This window comes from Misgurnus anguillicaudatus, chromosome 5 (assembly GCF_027580225.2).
Source record: "Misgurnus anguillicaudatus chromosome 5, ASM2758022v2, whole genome shotgun sequence".
Classification (NCBI taxonomy): domain Eukaryota; kingdom Metazoa; phylum Chordata; class Actinopteri; order Cypriniformes; family Cobitidae; genus Misgurnus; species Misgurnus anguillicaudatus.
The window spans coordinates 25,300,787-25,325,924 of record NC_073341.2 but is presented as its reverse complement, the minus strand read 5'-3'; the positions used below and the strand labels follow the sequence as shown (position 1 = coordinate 25,325,924).

The 25,138-nt window shown below is 37.0% G+C and overlaps 1 protein-coding gene across 5 annotated transcripts; it reads left to right on the top strand.

The window, feature by feature from the left end:
* Positions 1–469: 469 nt before the first annotated feature.
* On the top strand, positions 470–17,700 carry LOC141363953 (acylamino-acid-releasing enzyme). Of its 5 annotated transcripts, XM_073867792.1 has the most exons (26): positions 470–591; positions 967–1,138; positions 1,305–1,633; positions 1,790–1,856; positions 2,565–2,968; positions 4,451–4,583; positions 4,691–4,817; positions 4,897–4,972; positions 5,136–5,211; positions 5,310–5,449; positions 5,533–5,667; positions 5,825–5,916; positions 6,905–6,942; positions 7,100–7,221; positions 7,481–7,541; positions 7,621–7,715; positions 8,023–8,092; positions 8,996–9,081; positions 9,165–9,300; positions 11,082–11,162; positions 11,241–11,321; positions 11,619–11,707; positions 11,785–11,978; positions 12,334–12,436; positions 12,571–12,677; positions 14,634–17,700. In XM_073867792.1, exons 3-26 carry the CDS (start codon positions 1,382–1,384, stop codon positions 14,734–14,736), a joined length of 2,868 nt encoding a protein of 955 aa, XP_073723893.1. In that variant the 5' UTR covers positions 470–591; positions 967–1,138; positions 1,305–1,381; the 3' UTR covers positions 14,737–17,700. The 5 variants fall into 5 exon arrangements, with proteins under 5 accessions (XP_073723893.1, XP_073723896.1, XP_073723895.1 ...); XM_073867795.1 differs by lacking the exons at positions 470–591; positions 967–1,138; positions 1,305–1,633; positions 1,790–1,856; positions 2,565–2,968 and adding an exon at positions 3,445–3,740; XM_073867794.1 differs by lacking the exons at positions 470–591; positions 967–1,138; positions 1,305–1,633; positions 1,790–1,856; positions 2,565–2,968 and adding an exon at positions 3,445–3,862.
* The last annotated feature ends 7,438 nt before the right edge of the window (positions 17,701–25,138 follow it).

The following is a 25,138-nucleotide window of genomic DNA, read 5'->3' as shown; positions in this document are numbered from 1 at the left end:
CAACTAAGACACTCGCACCCTGTCTACACATGTCAGTTTATTACTTCAGACATATTTTGACCATTAAAATAAAAAAAATTCTTAAAAAGCTACATCATTACAGTCTGGAGGGAGGGACGGACTGAATGCAACAGGAGCATTTTTGGTAGACGCACCATAATTAATTGATGGTAATAGTTATCAGCCACATTGGAAGCTTTTTTAAAGTCCACATGAAATAAAAATGGAGTTGCCTAACTTAGCTTTCAATAAAATACAAGTTAAACAAAAAAGTGTGATCCTTACAATTGAACTGCATGTTGATTACTTCCACATTTTACCATTAAAATCTATTTGTTGGTCCTTTCTTTTAGTCTGTTTTAATATATAAATAACTACATTGTGGTGATATTATTTAGTTGTTTTTGACACTTATTTGTTACATTTAAATCTTTATACATTACTGTGGTCCTTTTGGGGACTCTTATTTTGTAACTCTTATTATGAAAAGACTTGTAATCTCGCGTGATTACACTCAAAACAAAGATCATGGCACTGGCGGATGACACAAATTTAGTTAAAATGTTCAGCCATACAAGCCAACATACAGAGGTAAACAATTAAGTTCCCTTTGTCAAGATATATCAACCATATATTACTAGAAAACAGATATATTAACTGAAGAAAAAATGAAGTTTATAACGCTACAGGTGAGTGAGTGCAGCGGCAGGACGCGAGCAGCTGCAGACTTGCTGATCGGCCTCTGACTGGAGGAACCGTTCCTTAATGCAGATATATGGCCACAATTAAACTCATTATTATTTGTGCCTGACCACATATTGTCATTAGTCATCAGCTAGGTTATACTTGTAGTGTTAATTGCTGTAGTTTCAAATGGATCAGAATTTTGTTTTTAATTGAAAAAACAAAACTCAAAAAATCAATATTATGCCTATTTTGAAGTGATGGTTATTTTACATTTGATAGCTACACAAAACTATTTTGCGAGGAGGAGAGCAGCCAGTTGTTCAGAAATGTCAGGAATGTTGTTCGCTGTATCACTGCCCTTACTGTGGGCCAGAGATGTTCAAACCCACCATCAAAAGCAAGTGTCTGAAACATTTACAATGACATCGACGAAGAGCAATACGACACAAAGGCAAGTATTGGACAAACAAAGTTAATTCTTCTATTCCATTAAACACATCTATATTAAATTAACTGAACTGTGGTGGTGATTATAATAATAAAGTATGCATGAATATTATGTTGAAAAAAACTATAAACGTTTGTTGAGTCTTATCATTTTCATTTTTCTATCGTAGAGTTCTTTATTTTCAAATGTCACTTAAACTGCAGAGGTGCTCCACACTTTCACTGTGTCAGCTGCACGTCCACCTTTATGAGGAAAGATGGGTTTTTAAAACATTTGGCAATGTGTGAGAACAAAACTCCTAAAATAATGGTCATAGAGGTCAAATCTGAGGAGAGTTATCCTACATCAGAGCCTGTCACAACAGTTTCCCCTGCAGCTACAGCTAGCATTGCTGAAGAGATGCCTGTCGACGAGGGATGCAAGAGCCTTATTACTCGTGACACTCAGGACATCGCGGAAAGAAAAGCAAATCTTGGGGAACACTTGTACCCTAAAAATGTAACAAACATCATTTTTCTTTTTTCTATGCAAGCACTGAGAACTGATATTAATACATAATTCATAAATTAATCTTAACAAAAAGGTAGCAGCAGTTCTCCTTAAATTGCATCAAAATAAACACAGTTCTTGATGATTCTGTTAATTGTCGTGTAGTTTACAGATGAAGACACAGCAGGCCTGAGACCCACAGATGAGGAGTCAGCAAACATGGGGCCCACAGGTGAGATTGTGTCCTTAAACAAAATCTGATAGAGGTTCTTTGTCATTAAAATACAATTAAAATACTTACTTCTATAAGCCTGCATACTGATCCATAAAGCTATGATGTTGTTAAAAAGGTCAGCGGGATAAATTCTTGGGCTTTAGCAGGACTACAGGTGCTTGGAAATTATCTTGTGTACTTATATTCTGTTTTGTTATGTTGAATACATAAATACAATGACCAGATTTTTATTTCAGGTTTTAGTGCTATAATTGGATATCCAGTGCTTCTATCAACCTAGAAAATGTGAAAAAGATCAACACAGTAATTTAGTTTTGTAAACTATTCTCTACAAGCATGTGAAGAAAATGCTTATTGAAATGTGCTCCCCTTGTGAAGTCAGAAGGGGATAATATCTGCACTATCCAACCACGGCACTGCCATTTAGTGCAGAGATCAGCTCATTTGCATTTAAAATGACACACCCAAAAATGGCACATTTTTGCATACACCTACAAAGTGGCAATTTTAACATGCTATATAAATTATCTATATGGTATTTTGAGCTAAAACTTTACATATGTAGTCTGGGGACACTAAAGATTTATTTTACATCTTAAGAAAGTCCTGTGAAATGTCACCTTTAACCATTTTCGATCCAATGTTTTTGTGTATGTGCGTATCAAAGTGTTCTGATCAGAGACCTGGATTTACTCTTTATCATAGGTGAAGGAGGTATTGTGAATGAGCAGGTGAGCACAGGCAAGGTCCTTGTGGAAGAAGAAAATCCTTTAGTCCACTCAGTGGTAGATCTCAGTGTTTCTGTTGGAGATCACAGTGTATCAAACTCTTCTGTGAACCCTCACTCAACGGAGACCGATGTTGCTATACAGACTTTAGTAAATGAGATCTTCTCTGGACACACACCTGTTGAATGCAACACCCTACAAAGGTCCAGGTCCGACGCGCAAGATCTGTGTCCTTTCTGTGGTTTAATGCTGAATAGGAAAAATTTGCAGGTACATTTAAGACGGAAACATCCAGAAGAAGTGTCAAGTCAAGAAAACCATGCCCTTGCTCAGTTTAAAACTACGAAACAACAGAGACTCCCCCTCCGGCAACAACAGAAGGTAAGAGAAAAAGTCAGGTTTTGGGACGGGTTGTTTGCAGCTGTTTTTACTCTTTAGAGTTAATCCTTAACATAGTTAGGTAACCTGTATTGTCATTTTGCACTGTACAGATTTTAGTCCTGGAACCCACTGCAGGAACTTAATGTAAATATTTAACGACATTAAAATAATAAATGTAAATTTCAAATTATGATATCAAATAAAATATTGTATCTGGTGCAGGGTTAATATTAAATTTGTATTCAAACCAGTTTAATGGAGAAAACAGTGTTGAAAACATTAGACGTTTTCGATATCACGGGGCGCTGCGCAGACTGCTCTGCCTATGACATAACATTACCGCGAGAATGGTCCGCTCTCGCAGTACTGTGATGTCATATTATAGGTTTCTCTGCGCAGCGCCGTATATACTCAAACTGCAAATAATGCAAAGGACAAATCCAAATCATTACAGGGAAAAGAAACTACTTAATTTCTTTATTTTACACGAAACAACTAAAATACCGTGCATATGCCACTATTATTTTAAATTTGTTTTGTAAAGCGAGCAAATGTTAATACTGTTTACTTGAATGTTGTTTTGTAATGTCGAAAGTGTTCTTCATAACTCGTATCCCCCCGCACAGCTTGTAAAATGGACGCTTCCTCACAGAAAGCGTTTTGACCGCGGATTGAATCCCACCGAGTCGCTTCTTGAAAACAGACAGTTTCTTCTCCTTTCTTCCATGAGTTACGGCACTTCACAAGAAACGAGAATCGTGGATTACTTTCGGTGACATGGACTTCGGCTTCGTCGCCGATGTTTTTGCATTAGATACATTTAATTAGCTCCAATCTGATCCATATCTATGTTAGGGTGTGAATATTTGCTCTTCATTAACGGTAATAGTCAACGTACGTGTTGCTTGAACCTAAATACATATAGTTGTTCTGCAAAGTGGGATATTTTATTTATCGCAAATGACGTCATAAATTTACTGGAAATTGTTTTAAAGTGACAATTCTGTTTTCAAATACTCAAACTGTTACATGTAAGATATATATATATATATATATATGTATATAGAGAGAGTTTTATAGCAATGAAATGTTGCTGTTTTATAACTCACGTGATCACGTGATTTAACAGATTTACTTATATGAACATTCACATTTATGCATTTGACACGCTTTTATCCAACAGTGCATTCAGTATTTACATTTTTTATCAGTAACGTTATGCGTGTTTTCATTTTATTTAAACATTTATCCAAAGCAGGTAGCATCTACCATTTTTATCAGCACTTGTGTTTCCTGGGTTTGAACCCATAACCTTTCGCGCTATTAACGCAATGCTCTACCACTGAGCGCATACTAACTTAGATCAGTGTTTTCCTGCGTACCAGTCTATCACAGTAACTTACAGAAACATACAATGTTACTTTTGTTTGCTGAATGTTTTTATTTTGTGTTGACTCGTATTTGATGTGTTTGTGATTGCAGATTGCAATGGAGAGTGAGATCAGAGATGTGTTCGGAGACTGTATCAAGTTTCCTGTACCTATTTCTGCCTCTCTGGTCACTGATGACCTGCTAGACAGTGCCAGCGAAAAGCGATGTATTACCATATTAACCCGTGGGTCTACTGCCACTGCTTTCAACAATACTGAAATTTTAGTCAAGAGTTTTATGAACACTGTATGCAAATATGCCACAATGCTTATATCAAACTCTCTCTTATAGGCTGGAGTCAGTGTGATTTGGAGAGGGGTCGGAAGCTGGGTTTCGCCCAGAGATGGACCCTACTGTGTAAACGTGACAGAATAGAGCATGTGTTACCATCTGGGACCAGCACACACATACATGGAGAGTAAGAGACTCACATTCACATACAAACATACACATGTGAATGAGTACGAGAAGCCTCATAGTTCACTTTTCACTTTTAGGTTGCTTAGCTGTCAATCACCTTTGGGAACGTCTAGAGCTGTCATCAGGGAGGAGGCGGGGCATCAGCACTTGGAGGTGATGGTTGATACTTTTGATGTTTACATTATCCAAAGCGGCTTGCAGTGCATTCAAGCCATACATTTTATCAGTATGTGTATTTCCTGGGAATCAAATTCACTATATTTTGCACTTCTAACACAATATTACACAGGAAAATAATACTGTTTTCTGCTGGTAGGTATGGGGCCAAAATGGTCTGGAGAAAATCTTGGACCTCACGGCTCAGAATAAACATGGAAAAGTTTATGAAGATGGTAAGACACTTTATGATGTTTATGTTATATACTTATTAAACTATTGATGTATTATGAAAGGCTTTGTCTGATTGTGTTTGTGCTTTGTGTGTATTTAGAACAGTTTGCATGTCTAGCCTGGTCACCTTGTGAAAAAAAGTTGCTCTATGTGGCTGAGAAGAAGAGGGTGGAGCCATCAGCGCAATCATCGTTTGCATCGGCCAATGAAGATGGAGGAGTAGTGTTGCTTGAGGAACAGGTGAGATGTCTGTCAAATCTTGTGTTTAATTCAGAAAATGTCACCAATGATGTAGCCAGTGATGTCGTGTCTGTGTGTTTTAGGATAAAAACGTTTATGTTGAAGACTGGGGAGAGGGACTTGTGGGTAAAAGCTGTCCAGTGTTGTGTGTAGCTGATCTCAATAAAGGGGCTGTCATTGTATATGCTGGTGTCCCTCCTCATATATCTCCAGGACAGGTGAGTCAGATGTCTTTATATCTATCTATACTACTTATTATCTTAATTTATCATTTTGTGCTGTACATTGACGTTATAGCAGCAATTAAAAATGTAGGTTTGGTAGATAATAATAACTATGTAATAAAAATTTTATCATAATTGTTCTTGATCCCAGGCTCTGTGGGCACCTAATGGAAGGGGCATTGTTTTTGTGGGCCAATGGAATGAGCCGTTCAGACTGGGACTGAAGTTCTGTTCCAATCGTAGGTGAGAGGCGGGGTTAAAGAAAATTTTGATTCCCACAATGGGCTAGTATTATTAGGGATGCGGGTATCGGCCTCAGTACCACATTTTCTAAAGTACTCGTTAAAAGTCCCCCGATACCGGGGATCGATACCCCGGTCTGAGAAATGTCTATGTTTGAGCGGCGTGTAAGGGGTTAATGCCTCTTGTGTTGTCCAAAGAGGCAGAGTTTACAACAAACTGGAAAACTAGTCCTTTGTTTTTTTTTTTGTTAAATTATATGACTAAAGCTGTTACCTGTAAATTTAAATCATGTTTTTTTTAAATTAAGTACTCTGTATCGGCAAGTACTGAAATGCAAGTACTCGTACTTGATGCTAATGGTCTAATCAGATTCAATGGATTATGCTAAGGTATGCTAAAAATGAGCCTATTTTCAAAATAAGTGGAGTGTCCCTTTAAAAACACTTTATAGAACACACTGATTACAAAAGCAAAGATGCTAACAGCCACCCTCACCTCTTCATTTTGAGAAGTGCTGTCACATTATTTAGCCATCTTTTGATTCAATAGTAATAATGGTCAACTTTAAAGTGCTCATATTAAAGGGATACTTCACCGATTTAGCATTCAGCTTTGTATCTGTAGAAACCCGGCAGTATTACTGAATGACCATGTTTCCCTCCATCATTTCCCCCTGAGAGGAGAGATATCTGCATTTTGGTTCTGCAAAAAAGTCCTCCGATGATGCAAAAATCGTCATATTACATCATCGGAGGACTTTTTTGCAGAACCAAAATGCAGATATCTCTCCTCTCAGGGGGAAATGAGGGAGGGAAACATGGTCATTCAGTAATACTGCCGGGTTTCTACAGATACAAAGCTGAATGCTAAATCGGTGAAGTATCCCTTTAAGTAAAATCTTCATTTTGTCTGCGTTGATTCCTCCATTTAAAACAATAATTCACCCAAAAATCTTAACACATTTTTATTGTTTTTTCTTTTGTTCTAGATCTGCTCTTTACTACATGGATATGAAGGGGAACTGTGGTAAGATTTTCAATAACCGATACTGTGTGCATCTTCTTTTATTTGTACTTTTTTACCGCTTAGTCATTAGAGAATGGCTTTTTTCTCAGCTATTTTTTGTTTTGTGTAGCAACAAATCTGTGTCCTTTAACCTCTCTGTCCTTTACAACCTTGATAGAGTGTTTGTCATCTGAAGGCGTTTCTGTGTCAAGGCCTCGAATGAGTCCAGACTTGCACTGGATCGTCTACTTACAGGGCCAAATATTTGGACCACATCGTCAGTGCCTGAGCATGATGCTGGTGAGAACATAATGAATAATTGCCACAAACAAAATGACATCCGCTTTGCATTACATGTCTGAATGTTACAGACACTAATATCCAAAGTGACTTGCAAGGTACATTTGTATTGGTATCTGTGTATTTTAGGAATTTGACCACTGCCAAAACAATTGCTCTACCATTTGTGCTACAGAAACATTGTTACAAAAGTTTGTCTAACTGTAATGGAAAGCTATGCAGTGTCTGTATTTATTTGAAGACCAATTTTCTCTTTTAGTATGATGTGAAGAACAGAACCACATCAGTTTTGGTTGATGTGGTCAGGAGAGCCGAAAAAGGTACCTAGATGAACACCGACATACAAACACACCTACACACATTATTGAATGAAGTGAGTGATGTCATATCATCTCACAGGTCAGTTTGCTGGTATATATGAATCGTTGCCGCCTCAGTGCTGGTCTGCAGACAGTGAGAGGATCTACTTCAACAGTGCCTGTGAAAACAATAAGGTAAAGAAACAAATACTCACTGCAACATACTTGCATAATCTCATGCGTAATCAGAGTTTACTTTTAAGGGAGTGTCTTGTATGTTGTGAATGTTAGCGTCTCTTTTATCATAAACGGTTTTGACGCGTGTGCAGCAGGCACTTATTTTGACAAAACACATGACGCAACAAACACACATGTTGAAAACATAAGCAACACACATGACACTCCGTACACTTATTTTAAATTTGGGCCCCTCACAAGCCGCCACTGATTGTTTCTATAGTGTATGCTGTCTCTTGGTTTTATTATGTGTCTGTTTTTCTAGGCTGTGTTTTCAGTGGACAGAAGCACAGGAAGAATCGCGCAAGTGTGCGGACTGGATTCTCTTAGACTGGGTAGTGTGTGTGTGTGTGTGTGTGTGTGTATACATGAGTGTGTCATTTTTAGAGCTGCAACAACTAATAAGTTTAAGCATATGTGATACATTGCACGATCGGTCTGACTCGCGTGAGAGAGATGAGGATGCATGCGTGTGTGAAGGGGTTATTTTTTAAGCTGTACTCTCTTGCAATTGAACATGAATACATTTACTTAGAAACATCAAAGCTAAACATCATATCTAGTCAAACCGCATAACGACATCGCTACAAATACAGTATGGGATTAAAATCAGCGAAAGCTATGTTACCTTGTTTCATCGACACTTGGTGAAACAGCAGTGGATGTTTTCGGTTCAGATGCTGAATGTAATGTAATGATAAGAATGTAATGATCCCAAACTTTAGACATTCTCTCTCTGCCCTTAATGGACATCTTTACTCTCCGCCATCGCGCCAACAAAATTCAAAATGTATCACGTGCTATGATGTGCTTTCTCAACATTAAACAACGGTCTGTGTGGATCAGATCTCTGTGCGTGTAGTGCACGTCATAGGAATTTAACAAGGCTTCGAGGCAGAATTTTTGCCTCGAGGAATTTTTTGAATCGAGTTAATCAAGAACTCGATGAATCGTTTCAGCCCTATCAAAAATATTATATAAGTAAAACTCAGTAGTAGTGTGTGGCTTTTGCTATTTTAAAAGTACACTTCTATACGTGAATACCTTAATTTAGTTCTTTATTTAGCTATAATATGTGAAAACATTTAATTGATAAATATTAATATTTTATCCGGAAAAATAATCGTCCTATTAATTGATTATGAAAATAGTCGTTAGTTGCAGCCCTAGTCATTTTTACACATTGTTATTTTTTTACCCGTGATGACAGACAGTAATAACAGTTGTACATTTGTTAGATGATTTTGGAAGTGTGGAGCTGTTGACCATACAGAAAGATGTGATGGTTATGAGATGTTCGTCTCCGAATCAGCCTCCTTGCCTGGTACATATAAACACCTATACACATTTATATGATGGGAATTGTAGAAATGAGTACATAACGTGTATGTGTGTTGTCTTCTGCAGAAAGTCGGCTTTCTTTCACCGGTAGATCAGGACATGCACTTTTCCAATTTGGGTGGAGCAGATGTGTATGAAGGATTTGATTGGCAGCCTATGTTGATCACACCCCCTTCCCAGGAGGAGAATCATCAGTTTTCTGAGTAACACAAATGCACTATTCACAGATATATTATTCACAACTATAGCATTTTATTGCTGGGGTCACTAAATAGCTGCGTTGTTAGTCATTATGAACTGATCAATTCACAAGTTGGTTTACATTTATTTAGTATGTAGATATAAAGAGTTTTGTTACAAAACGCAATAAATCCATTTTGACTAATTTCGGTAAAACTTTGTTTTCTATACCAAGAAAGTGACAAGATGAAAACCACTGTTTTCTGTTACAAACTTTCACATAGCATCTTTAGTTTATAATAACATAAAAAATTCAAATCCATAATTAGATTTTCACAGATTTATTATAAAAACTGATTTTTTTTTTTTGCAAAAAAACGAACTTTACTTATGACTACAATAAAAACAGTGCCTTTAAGGTGAAATGTAAGTTTTTTTGCTATAATGTTTTGGAGTAAAACATTTCTGGTACTATGAGTAATCTTACCACATGCAGTTTAATACATATGAATGGATACAGTATAAATATGCATAATTATTAAAGGATTAGTCAATTTTCTTTAAAAAAAAAATCCAGATAATTTACTCACCACCATGTCATCCAAAATGTTGATGTCTTTGTACAGTCAAGAAGAAATTATGTTTTTTGAGGAAAACATTCCAGGATTTTTTTCATTTTAATGGACTTTAATGGACCCCAACACTTAACACTTAACTCAACACTAAACTTAAGTTTTAAAGACTCTAAACGATCCCAAACAAGGCATAAGGGTCTTATCTAGCGAAACGATTGTCATTTTTGACAAGAAAAATAAAAAATATGCACTTTTAAACCTCAACTTCTCATCTATCTCCGGTCCTGTAATGCGCCAGTGCGACCTCACGCAATACGTCATCACAATTGCGCTGGCGCATCACAGGACCAGAGATAGACGAGAAGTTGTGGTTTAAAAGTGCATATTTTTTATTTTTCTTGTCAAAAATGACAACCGTTTTGCTAGATAAGACCCTTATGCCTCGTTTGGGATCGTTTAGAGTCTTATGAAACTCTGTTGAAAAAAAAACTGTTAAGTGTTGGGGTCCATTAAAGTCCATTAAAATGAGAAAAATCCTGGAATGTTTTCCTCAAAAAAATTAAATTTCTTCTTGACTGATCAAAGACAGACATCAACATTTTGGATGACATAGTGGTGAGTAAATGTTCTGGATTTTTTAAGAAAATTGATTAATCCTTTAACATATATGGCATGTTATTTAGAAATTAATAAATTGAATGTTTATCTTGTACGGACTTTGAACTTGTTTTAACGCATCTTTGCTTACAGCCATTAGGAAACAGGTTTTCCTCGTAGATTATTTGCTTTTTAAAAAAATGTGCTAATGAAAGATATCAAATAAATTTGTGTTTTTATATTTACTTGTATAGGAATAGCCGTGTAATAAGTGGGATAATGTACAGCCAAGTGGGTCGCAAATAAATCCCTTCAGTGATATCACGCTGTCGGGAATGTGTCCCTTACCTCCCCTTACACCTAACTGTGACAATTTCTAAATTATGAATCTTTCTGGACTATATTATTAATCAAACGTAGACTTAAAATGATAACAGCAAACGTTGGCGACCACAGGTTGCAACCTATTGCGGGCTGCAACAATGCAAATATACTGGTTCATTTGGCGGAACAAAGTAGGGTATATAAAGTGGGAGGAGTTGGATCTAGATCCAGCCTCGCCCCCTGGATGTTGTGTTCTGCAGTGAGGACCATCTTGACCCTTCTCTCTATCCTTTTCCCTTTATAGCTGGTTTGAATTTTGGAGCAATTTTATTGAAGCCCTATAGCACCCCTGAGAGAAGGAAATCTCCTCTGGTGGTGAATATACATGGTAAGACCAAGAAATTTTATTTGTGCAACTTTAATTGTTTTTCCCAAATCAGTGATCAGTGTGTGTTTGTCTATGCAGGTGGTCCTCACAGTCATTTCGCTGCGGAGTGGAACGCCACAGCAGCTGCTTTAACCAAACTGGGCTTTGCCGTTCTAATGGGTGAGTGCAAAGACAAAGTGAAATATGGTGGTTATAGTCCTGCCATAGAGTTAAAAGACCAGCACTGAATATGTTGGCTGTTGGAGAGAAAGTCCTACCAAAAAGGAATAGTTCACCCCCCACAAAAAAATCCCAGGCACGGAATGAGCCATTCAGAGTAGGACTGAAGTTCTGTACCAATTTTAGATGAGAGGCGGGTTATTCATTGGATTCAGAGGATTTTAATTTTTGGGTGAACTATCCCTTTAAAGAGCCAGAGGCCCTGTGATTTAGTGTGTTTGTGTGTCTGCATTACAGTTAACTACAGAGGTTCCACTGGATTTGGCCAGGACAGTATAGAGTCTCTTCTTGGAAATGTCGGCAGTCAGGATGTCAAAGATGTTCAGGTTTGTACACACAAACCATAAAGAGCACTTGTTCAAATATTGCTAATGTTCATATTAAATATTTATGTCCTGTCTAGAGAGCCGTGCTGTGCGCTTTGCAGAACGAGGCCACCCTTGATCCTGATAGGGTGGTTGTGATGGGCGGCTCTCATGGAGGCTTTTTGGCCTGCCACATGATTGGTCAATATCCAGATTTCTATCGAGCGTGTGCGGCAAGGAACCCTGTCATCAATGCTGCCACACTTCTCGGAACCAGTGACATTGTAGACTGGTAACTTGCATATCTGTAAAGCTGCTTTAAATCATTGTGCATTGTTAAAACACCTTATGTAGCTTACTATATATTTCATACTAACCATGCTATTTATAGCATACGTCCAGTTGCTTTGGGTTTAGTATTGTAGGTGATTCTCTAACTAATCAATATTTTGAGAGGTAAAGAGTGCGATTTAGTTTAGCACGCTCTTTTTGGGTTTAACTGAGGGTCAGATGAACCATTTACATAATATACTCTAATATTGCTGTAGCAAATGATCATCTATAGCATACGTCTGACTATTCTGTATATTACTGAGAGTTTGCAGTGGCGTATGTTAAGCCTAATTGTATTGTACCCCCCACTCCAGGAGATATTCCTCTGTCGGGATTAAGTATACATTTGACCGGCTGCCCACACCACAGTCCCTCACTACTATGCTTGAAAAATCCCCTATAATACATGCTGCACAGGTATACATACACACAAAGAAAGTGATTAGTATTTCTTGGGTAGCATGTTTTAATGTCATACTAATTAATGATTGCCGATGTTGTGGGCTGTACCTATAACCTTTATTTGGCTTCCTCTATGTGTGTGCATTTAGATTCGTGCTCCTGTGTTGTTAATGTTGGGTGGCAGAGACAGGAGAGTATCGCCTCACCAGGGTCTGGAGCTCTACCGAGCACTAAAGAGCAGGAATATACCTGTCAGGTACACACACACACACCAGCACTGAATATAAAAATTGGAACACAACAGTGCAAGGGTCTTGAAGGGATAGTTTACCCTAGGATGAAAATTCTGTCGTTATTTACATGTATGATTGTCTTTGTTCTGATGAACACAAGGGAGGATGTTTTGAGAAATGTTTGTAACCAAACTTTTTTCCTACTATGGAAGCGAATGGGGTCCACAAACTGTTTGGTTGAAGACATTTCTTAAAATATCTTCCTGTGTTCGTCAGAACAAAGACATCTATGGGGGTTTGTAACAACATAAGAGTGAGTAAATGATGACATCATTTATATTTTTGGGTGAACTATCCCTTTAAGATTTGTTAAAAACAGAAAGACACAAAGCATGATTAAAACATCTATGTGTAAATAGTCCAACAATAAGATTTTAGAAAAAAATGCAAGCTAAAGGGTGGTTTACACTTTTTAGCAGTGTGATGGATTCTTGGCCCATATGCAAACACTCCAAACAATCTCACACCCTTCCAGGCTTACTTGTTTTTTATGTTTGTGATTTTTTTTTATTTTTGGTCATAACATGCCTCATACAAATCAAAACTATATAGCATGAATGCTGCTGGAAGAGATGTGTATTTACAGATAAGGAAACATAGCAGAATCGCCTTTTACTTTCATAATTTTCAACATCAAACTGACTTCAACTGAATAATGACACTGTTGTCTTTACAGCAGAATGTACATTTTGTCTCATATTTGAAGATGTTTGCATCATTAGTCATTCTTTTTCCTGATTATTAATGTAAAGTTGCTTCACAATATTTGAAAAGAAATGAAAGTAGTTTTATACTATAGATAAACTACTGTATACAGTGTTAAACGGTGTCATAGGGCAAGAATTGGGATACAGTAATAGTATAGGAATACAGTAATCTATGTTCAATACAAATTAAGCTCAACCAAAAGTCTTCTGTTGTCTTACCAATGTAATGTTTTTGAAATAGGCCAAAAATACATGAAAATTGTATTATTTGTGTGATTATGAACAGCTTATTTGAACAGTATAAGCATAAAAAGGTCAGACCCCAGTTTAAATGGACAAAATGAATCCTCATTTAAGGACACGGACCGTGTAAACTTAAAAAGAAGTCTTTTTATTTGGTTCACTTCTTGGTGCTTTTAAAAAGGACATAAGTTTGACTAACTTGAAATTGTAGTGGATCGCTGTGGACTGTAGGCCAATGTAGGCATGTGCCGGTTACTGGTTTTAAGGTATACCGAGGTTTTAAACAGTCAAGGTTTCAAAACCACAAAAATGTTCTGTGATATCATTTCCAAGGTATGAACTGGGTTTATACAAAATTGATTAAATCATTAAGTCATGTAATTAATATATATTTTTAATAAATAATATATTAAATAATATATATTTAATAATAAATAATATATTTTTTTTTGAAAGCATATTATAATTTTACAGGCTTGATTTTTTTATCTGGCATTTAAAAATAACACATTTTAGTATGGAATGGAGATACCGCAACACCGTGAAACCGTGGTGTTTTTGCTTAAGGTTATCATACAGTCAAAATCTTATAAAAGCCCATGCCTAGGCCAATGACAGGCTTATGTTTAGTGATATGAACGAACAGTAATAATGAAATGAAATAAAATAAAAACAGCATTTTTATGACTTCTACAGACACCTTTTGTTATGCATTTTAAAGCTGTAATTAGTGTATAAATCAACCATTGGGTTTACTCCGGGTACAGTTCTCGCCATGAATATAGCCATAGATGTTGGAATGGCATAAAGAAAGAAAGAATCAATCATTGGTTACAGTGATCTCTAAACATCAGGAAACATCAGTTGTCTCGTATCGGTTGACCACTAGTCAATATTCTGGACTTTTCCATCTGTTCTCTAAAACAGCCTTTTTGTTCATGTCTCTTTCTTTGTCTGTCTGTCTCTCAGGTTATTGTGGTACAGTGATGAGGGTCACTCGCTGTCAAAAGTCAACACTCAGTCTGACTGCTTCTTCAACATCATTTTATGGTTCAGAGAACATTTAAACTGACTACACAACAGCATTTCTTGGACGCTCATATCAAAATAGTGAAAACAAATGTTTCTGTCTGCACCCACTGTGTTGCCAAACTAAAATGTCTGTAAATGTTAATGTCAAGTGACACAATATTTAATAGTTACTGACCACTAGGTGGCAGACCAGTCAATGTTAAATACTCCACAAAATTAGGGATCAGATGCCAAAGGCTGGAATCATTATATTTAGAAATCTAAGTTGGCGTATTGTTAAGAGTCATTTTAAACTTTTCTTAGTGCTTACTATTTTTAATGGACAGTGTTTTTAGATCAATTCTATTTCAGGCTTTAAAATAAAAAATAAATATTGTTTATAGATCAAATAATACTTAAACATTTAAAATTAAAAGTAAATAAAATTAAGAGTTGCTAAAATTTATCTGTAGAGATATTTAACATTCCAAAGTTTCAGACCAAAATGAGTTTCAGACCAAATTGTTTATAAACACAAACACGATTTAATACAAACAATAGCATGCTGGAACCTGTAAGTTTAGATCTTTGTAAAATCTCTAAGGAAAGTCCCTTCTGTCATAGATGTCTTTATTTTTCATAGTTTCGTAACATTTTGGTCCTACGAAGACCTAAACTCAAAATTACCTTTGACAGGTTTATTTAAGTCTTCTGGTTATGTCATGAACTCTGTCAAGAATTATAAATGCTTGTTATATTACTAAATGTCTTGATTTGTCTAGTTCGCAGCCTGTTGATCATGAGCCAACTTTAACGTAAGAGTGTTTTATGGCCATTTGTAACATATGGATTTTCAATATACTGACAGTCCCGTGGGACAGATTGCGCTATACCCTGTTAGAGCTATGATTGCAATGTTAATGACTCACAGAAAGAGTAAAACACATCAGGTCACCTGAAACCACTGCCATGGTGTGCGTTCATCTGTAGATCAGGTTTAGTTTTTGTATGCTGGCATCAAAAAATAGCATCAAGGTATAGCATTAAGCAAATAACATAATGCTTTATTCGCTTAATATTCAGAATTTATCGCCAAAGCTTGCACATTGCACAAATAACGAAGCATAATGCAGAGCTAACTAAAAAAAAGAGACAAAAAATGTGGATACAACAGGGATACATTTACATGCGAAATACAATCCCACCCCTCACCCCCTTATCCTCAGCCTAGATGCTATTTGAGAAAATAAGCGAACACCAAAAAGGCAGAAAATCACTGCCAGGGGGTGAAATGCAGATTAAAGGGATGATGAAATTAGAGAGAAAATGAAACTTCAAGTAGGCTTAAGGTCACAGTGAGTGAATTTCCTGCGGTTGAGACCCTCAGTGTGAAATACTAGGAAAGGGGTGAAAAGCAAAAGTAAAAAAATGCGACAGTGATCAGTGGAGAGATTGTTTTAAAGATTGTGATTCAAGTAAATGAGAAGCCACAGATCTGACCAGTCATTAAAAAATACAAGTCCATGGGTGCTTGTGTGTGGTAATCAGTTTGTTGGAAAGAATGTTCTGGATGAGATTAAAGCATATGAGAGAATAAACATTACGAACATTTCCACCTGTGTGTGATTTAGATTTTGGTATTGGGAGGGCCATGCAGTGCTTTGGGTCATTTGTGCATCAGTTATCTTCTCATAGGATGGATGGCTGCGTGTTTGTGTGTTTAGGGGGCTGAAGTGTAATTGAATTTGAAGTAATTAGCATGCTGCTGAAATCCATTAATTCATCTCACGTCTCCTCCCCCAAGCTTGCGTTCATGGACTGGTCCGCAGCACTTTGCTTAGTTGTCACTGTAATAGATGAGTCCATTAGATGCCCGGGGCAGGGGAGGTAATCGGTCAGAGAGTTAAACCGCGGGTAAAAGTGCAAAACTGTCACCAAACAACTTAAGGTAATGGCACCACCACTTTACTTAATGAAACATGCTTAACACCCTCCTAGGGTCTCTCTTCTTTTCCATCCCTCAAACGCTCAGATTTTCTCATCCCCTCCTGCTGTTTTGCCATGTAATTCTGTCGTTTCTTGGGAGTGAATGAGCCAGAATATGTGGTCACTTATAAAGAACTGACATTTCCTGTCAGCATTTAAGTATTATGGCTGGGTCTTACAGTGAGGCGGGGTGCTGAAGCAGTGTCTTGTGTAAGAAATAACAAATACAGAAATTTGCCAATTTGTCAGTCACCAGTGAACAAAAAGAAACAAAGGCAGAACTTTATATGAAATCCTATGCAGAACTAAATAAGCAAATTCACAAATCTCTGTTTTGTTGTGAGTGCAATACATAGTTTTTGCAAATAAGCATCAAATGTGCAAATGCATAGTTGCAGTGAAAGTAACCAAGGGGACTTTTTTTAGGCAGTGCGTAATATCACTATGCCTGCTGCAGCCATGTTACGGCAGCAAAGTCCTTGATTGTTACGCCAGAATGAGAGTATAGTCCTAGCCATATCTGCCTAGAAAATCGATACTTTTAATTTTCCATCGGTCTTAGTACACAATGTAACTACAGACAAGTCAAGTTTTAAAGGAACAGTATGTAGGATTGTGGCCAAAACTGGTATTGCAATCACAAAACTTGTGGCTAAAGCTGGTACTGCAATCACACAACTGGTGGTCAATACACAACATGACAACATAAACATCAGTTGAGGGCTGCAACTCCACTTTTTAAATGACAATATCCTGGCCGGACCACTGTTGTTAGTGATATAAGTATTTGAAATGAAAATGATTTCTTATATCAGGGCCATTTTATGATTAATTGATATACATTTCTTACATACTGCTCCTTTAAATAGGACAAATATTGAAACTCTCTAGTTATTTTTGAGCTGGAAAATGAACATATTTTCAAAAAAAGTGGAGTGTCCCTTTAATTGTTTGAATCTGTGTAATACTATTGTACTGTACTGTATACTTGCACACACAGTTCCTTGATGACTCTCCTAATAATACATTAACTTCTGTTCCTCCATGCGTTTTATCCCGGTCTACACTATCAGAACAAAAGGTACAAAAGCTATCACTGGTATGGTAATCTTTGAAAAGGTCCTATGGACCATTTATATGCAGGTATGCACCTTTGAGGTACTAATACAAAGGTGTACTTTTTGAAAGAGTACCACGTACTACTGCCACAGTGACAGTTTTTGTACCATGTTCGGAGAGTGTATAACCTGCACTAATATATAAATAGTAATGTTTTTTTGTGTTGTCATTATTGCATTAATACACTGTAAAAATTCAGATTTGCAAGTCATTTCAACTTACTCGTATGTATCTTGTCGAGTTGCTACAACTCATAAAATAAAGTTGACTTCATAAATAATAGTAAGTTAAAATGACTTGCAGAATGAATAGAATAGAATAGCATGAATATAATAAAGAATATAGAATAGAATATAATGAATTTAATTGAAATGTGTACTTTTTTGAAAGGGTACCACGTCCTACTGCCACAGTGACAGCTTTTGTACCATTTTTGGAGAGTGTATAGAAACCTGCACTAATATATAAATTAGGGGTGTCCAGACTTTTTTGTGTGGTGATCTATTTTTAAAATGTTAAAGCTGTCAAGATCTACCTGCTAAAATACACAGTTACATTTTTTTCATAAAACTTTAAATGCGTGTTAGGACTATTCTGCATATAACTCTACATTAAATTTAGGGCTGTCACCATTACTCTAATTTTTAGGAGTTTAAAAAAAATCCTTGAGTACATGTGGAGTACTCCTTAAAATAGGGGAGATGCGGTTTAGTGAAACAAACTAGAAAATGCCAACAGTATCAGAACTATATAAATCATCTTGTTGGTCCGCTCGCGTGCCCGCACACACATCACGCGCCTGGATCAGCTGCTGCATGAAGGCAAGAATGCGCATCCTGGTAAATTTCGTAACTTTAGACGACTGCGCTACAGCGTGCAGGCATAAGATTTATAAAAACACATTTGAGAAGAAAGGCGCAGCGTGTTTCACAATTACTCTTAAGACCATAATGCCAATTTCTGAAGCTCGTGGAGGTGTGGAGCAGCCATGTCATGATTGCATTAATATACAAGATCCCCGACATCAGACAATTATTATTTGAGATTTATAAAGAACAGTGGAAACTAGAGATGCTACGGAAGCCAAAATTAAGAAGTTATGTACAGTTTAAAGAAAAATTTTCTACTGAACTTTATGTAAAATATAATTTGAAAAGAAGACAGAGGTCTTTATGTGCTCAGCTCAGAGCGGGAGTGTTGCCCCTAGAGGTGGAAGTGGGGCGTTTTAAAGGAGTCCCAGAGGAGGATCGGTTATGTTCCGTATGTGATTTATGTTTGGTGGAGGATGAATTTCATTTATGTTTTTTTGCCCAATGTATAATAATTTAAGAATTGAGTTGTATACTATGATGCAACAGAAAAACCCGGATTTGTTTTGGATGCTTGAAGGTGAAATTATGTTTTGGTTATTTGAAAATGAAATTTTTTGTGTGGCAACCTTTGTTGAGAAGGCATGGACATTGAGACAAAAAACTTTGTATCCTGGGATAAGATGATTTAGTTGTGAGTATGTCAGGATGTTGTGTTGTTTTATATTGTCTGTTTTTTTTCTTGTTTGACGGTCATCTTCCCTAATAACTGGATAGTGTCATATAAGCCCATGTGGGCTGGGCACCTATGAGTGCATGACACTTAAATAAAATAAAATCAATCAAAAAATCAATCAATCAATATACTGTAAAAAACTTGTTTAATGGTCTGACTAGTTGCTTGACTGAACTCTTAAACAAATGCCTCGTTAAAAATAACAAATGTTCTGGTTTCCTAGGTAATCTACGTGTTGTTTATTTTGGTTGTTATATAAATAAACCTCTCAAAAATATAGTTGTTATTTATTCTTAGCAGAGTTTACCAGAAGCTACGTGTTTTCCATGGAAGCCGCTTGTTTATGTTGTTACTGCTGAAACGTCTTTAGAATAGAATAGAATAGCATAGAATGTCATTACACGTCTATAGAACAAAATTGTAGGATTTTGCAAGAGTATAGGAAGATAAGAATGTTTAATTTTCTTTCTGATTGCCTCTCCCAGAAAATTTTGTTTATCCAGCACTAGATATTTTTGGCTACATGACAAAAGTGTCTTTTAATTTTGATATAGCCGGCAGGTTGGATATGTCCGGAGAGTGTCTCTGTGCATCAGTTTTTATTTAATAAGTGCATACTCTGGGAATTGAGCAGTCTTGCTCTTTATTGATCCTCCCCCCTCCTGTGTCCAAGTCATAGGCTTTAGTTGCTATCCCAGATTTGAGTGTTACACATCTCAGATTTTTCTTCAAACCGTCCCACAGTTCTCCACATACATTAAAGTTCAAGTCCTTTGTACCACTGCAGACTTTTTAGTCCAATAAACACTCCTAATGAGTTTTAACAAAATGTCCCTGCACTCAGAGTACGGATTCAAATCAAAGTGACGTAAACATAAATAAACCTACAGTAATGTTTGCCACATGTTCCTGATCTCAGGCTTGCACAAAATAGCTTAATCTAAATGGCATCAGCTCCCAGATAATTAATGTCATGGAGGCTGCGTATACCGTACAGTAAACAGTTATACTGTAAACATAAAGGCTATTGCTATGCATACTAAAAAAATGTCATATTTATGCAGGTTAATCTTAAACTTGTTATGCTCAAAAAGTATACGTTACATAATGTTTTAAACTGGTACTTGAAGATCTAATTTATAGAACATCTGTCTAAAGACTAAACCCAGTATCAGATTCAATGCATTTTCCTTTAAACACCTTCAGACTTTATTAAATATTAAGGTGTTTTTGGTTTAAGTTTGTGCTGCTGGCCCTGTCTCACAAATTAGCCAAAATGTGTTCAGAATGCAATTTTAACTTACTGCCTTTAGGTTTTCTTTAATATATAAAACCGTATTCAGTCAGTGATAAACATTTTTAGTAGAAACATTGCTGCACTGTTGTTAAATAACCTCACTGTGCAACATGTTTGTTTCAGACATTCAGACATCATTGCAGGAATGCGTATGATTGTTTTGCATTTTAATCCAATTTCATGAAATTATGTCCTTTGGCAGTTCAAGAAATCGTGGTTGTTTCTGGTTGATCCATCGCACATTCATATCCCATTATTCTGTATAATATATTTTGCCTGACATTAGCTTTTTCTATGCATTACATGCTCTGCACAGTGTACATACGGCTTACAGCAAATGTTATAGCTATTCTGAACATAACCCATAGTGTTATGTTAAAATTCCCCAGACCGTACTGCTGCTCTTTCTCTCTCTACTGGACAGCTGTGTGATAAAGGTGGTGGGAGTCTGGGTTAAAGTTGGTGATTGGCTCTCCTCACATTTTTCATAAAACTTTCCAGTAGCAGGTTTAAACGATAAAAACAGGCAGTGAGACAAATACACATGCATCTACACACAGTGTTGGGGGTAACGCATTACAAGTAACGCGCATTACGTAATAATATTACTTTTCTGAAGTAACGAGTAATGCATTACTTTATAAATGTACACATTAATATTTGAGTTACTTTTCAGTTTAATTAATTACATTTAAAAATAAAATAATGTACTGAATTAAATTGAACATATTAACGTAGAATTACACACTTTGTGTGCCTGAGCAGGAACAGTTTGAGTCAGAAACGAAGATGGCAGGCCAGAGCTTGACATTTTTGCGATCATAAAAAACACCTGCAAGGCCTGAAAGAGATCAAGCGTCAGCCAAGTAAGAAAAAGTAACGTAAAATTTACGTAATCATTACTTTCCATGAAAAGGCAATTAGTTACTTTTTTGGGGAGTAACTTAATATTGTAATGCATTACTTTAAAAGCAACTTTTCCCAACACTGTCTACACATTTTAACAATACATTAAACTCTGCACATGTCTCAAAAGATTCTTCAAGTTTTTTCTCTACATTTTTGTAGTATCATTTTACTCATTCTATCAGTGGCGGCTCGTGACTGCTCATCCGAGGGGCGCAAATTCAAAATAAGTGTTCGGAGTGTCATGCATGTTCCTTGTGTTTTTAAATTATGTGTTTGTTGCGTCATGTGAACCATGTGCATCACGTGTTTTGTCAAAATAAGTGCCTGCTGCACACGCGTCAAAACCGTTTATGGTAAAAGAGAATAGACACTCACTTAACGGTAAACTCTGATTACGCATGAGATTATGAGAGTATATGGCAAACGCCAGCGTCTCTTTTATCATAAACCCTTTAGACGCGTCTGCAGCAGGCACTTATTTTGACAAGAGACGTAATGCACACAGGATCTCTCGATGCGCAGAACACATATTTTGAAATTACGAACCAGACGCATGACAGGCTACATACATGTTGTGAAGAACTTTGCATCGAACGCCCTCGAAAAAAGAAGTCACCGGCCGCCACTGCGTTCTATACTCAGATTCTCTTGAAGAAGATATACCGTAGTGTACATGTATGCTTTAACTTACGTCCGAATATGCCTACATCCCTGCTGTGCAATATGCAAAAAGCAGCAATTCAATGTAGTATGGCTTCCGACTAGTCAGTAGCCTATTGATTATTCCATAGTTTCAAAGCACAGGAATTTGGATGTGGCCTCTGTGCAACAGTTCACGTCCTCTCTTAAACCCTTCATGCTTCACCACGGTCCATCAGCCTCTCATCCCTCATCATCTGTCAATTCTTCTGTCCTCTCCACTCCTCCTCCCTGCTACTCTATCAGTGTTTTTGTCTCTGATCATGGTTCTCTTTCTCTCTGATGAGGTGTTTTATTGTTGGACTTCTGGTTCCCAGGAGAACTGAATTTTGGAGTGGGTGATGATCTTCAGAAGAGGTTTAGGAATGCATGGGTTTGAAAAGAGTCTTTAGAATCAGGTGGTTTTAAGCGCATTTCTTCTGAGATTCTTCATTAGATGCCTTTAAATCTCTCTTATATAAGATAACGCATGCAGCTTATAGTTTTGTTTGAAGTTACAGAGCCGAAAAGCATCCTTTTTCTATTAGTTGTAACTGTGTTAAGACTTTTGTGTATTTTTACAACTGTATCCCCAGTGTAGAAAATGCTTGTTACTTGAACATATGGGGCAGAAACAACTATATTGTTGGCCCATCTTAGATTAAGATTAGTAAAGACAAGATTTGTAATGACTAGATGTGCCAAAACCCTTGACAAACATTATATGTAAAAAATGCATGATCTCAAATTTATGGTTGAGGTTATAGCTTGCAGTCAGGGTTTGTAAGGAATGTACTGTCACCCATGATAAAACAATTTGAAAATACTGTACAGAGATCTGGATTTGGCTCAGTGCCTGGTTAATGGTGCAGATCTCCTTCTATCTCACTACTGTCCCACAAAAGCACATTACTCTCAGCAGCTCAGACCCTCGTAAAAACAAGACCCAGATGAGAAAGGTAAAGAGAGAGAGGGCGAGCAAGGACAGAACAGAACCGATAGGTCATAAAATCAAACAATGTCTCCTTGCTTTTATTCCCCCTTCATCGTTAACTTTCCCCCATTCGTTCTTCATCAAAAAGAGCCGTCTTAACACCCGCCAGTTCAAAAAACCTAGTGCCCCAACAAGCAACCATCACTCTAAATAAATCAGTAGGCAATGAAGAACCACAGCAAAGACAAAGCAATGTGTTCTCAATTAGCTGCCTCCTGAGGAGAAGTATAGTGAGGGAAGGAAAACAGCAATGGCTAAGAGACAAAGTCCTGAAAAGAGACTGGCAGGATGCGGGGAAAAAAGAAGTGATGATTTGGCCCCAGATGGATTATGGGTAACGGTTTAATTATCTGCTTTAGAAGCTGTACAAAGGCCGTCTGGAAGTAAATTCACAAAAAGCAAGATGGGGTCCGACACGCTGATCTCCCACTCTTTTTCTCTCACTGTGCGATTGTCTGGTTGGCTGATCAGTTAAAAACAGGAAGTGGGTCGGTGACTGTATTGTCTGTCGCTCTCACCCGTTGTTTCGCCTCTTTCTTTCACTTTCTATTTTACGGATCACCATAATCCACCTCGCATCTCTTCATTCATCCCACATCGATGAACACATACACATATTCTGCATGCACATTACCACATATTCTAGCACAAACGCATAACACTAGACCCCAAAGGCCATTCAGATCATGGCTGGCCCCAAATGCATACATTGCACACCTCCATGGGATTTAACTTAGAAAAAATGCCTACATTCGGTTTGTTTGGTGTGGGGCTCAAAGGGAGTAAAATTCCTTTGTGTGTGTGTGTGTCATCTCTGTCTTTTGAATGACAAACCAAAGCAAACATGACTTTGTGGTTTGTGACCCAGTGTTTTAGAGACCCCATAAAGAGGGAGTTTTGGAGTTTAATTCAATAGTGATGAGGTCATTTATGTGCTAGTACAGTTCAGAAAGTTAGCAGAATGAACTAAAATCAGAAAAGGTTTTCGTTTGCCTCTTGCACACACAGATCAGTTAAAATGACTAAAAGTGCTGTATTATGCAAATAGCTGGAAGAAATCTAAAATGCCAACCAAACCAAAGCTCAGGTCTTAGGAGGTTAAACAGTACATTCTATATAGTATGTGTGGTTGCAGTATGAATGCATTTCGGAGACAATAAATAAAGGTTTTATTTTACAGCCCATGAGAAAGCTGCTTCTCCCTAATATCACCTGCAGTAAATAGCAAAGCATGGTTAATGATATGTAGCCTAAACTAACAAACTCTTCTCAGTCACTTTACGTCAGTATAGTCTGCATTCAACATTCTGTAAAGCTATAGTTTCAGTTTGTGGGTATATGAATTATAATGCAAGCCAGATATCATTCCCAGTATTTGCCAATCATTCCTTTTCACGTACGCGCACACACAGTATGAACCCATTTGTTGTCCGTGCTGACATCCTGATAATTCATGCATCTCTGGTTTGTCTTCTTGTCAGCACAGAAAATGTGGGTGTCAGGTTCAGGTTAATTATGTGTGTGTGAAAGAGACACTGGTTTCATGTTCTACTGTCATGCAGAGAATGTAAAGGCTACAGAGTCTTGAAAAGCAGGCGCTTCATGCGTGGAGGTCACAACCCTTGACCGTGGATCTATCCAGGATGTCGTCTCCTCCACAAAAGCGTACCACAAACCAGCCCTTAAACACACAAACTCACTCAATGCCAAGCATACACAGATCCAACTCAAAAGAACTTTCCTATTAGTAAAAAAAAATACACAATATATATATTTAAAATCTCAGTTATTTCTTATAGACATCAATAAGATTAAATGAAGAGTTTGGTTACAAAACGGGATAAACGCCATTTTCATTATTACTGTCAAAATCAGTTTTGTTATTTAATTCTAAATTTTACGCAAAATCTAATATCTGACATGTTATTGTGTCAT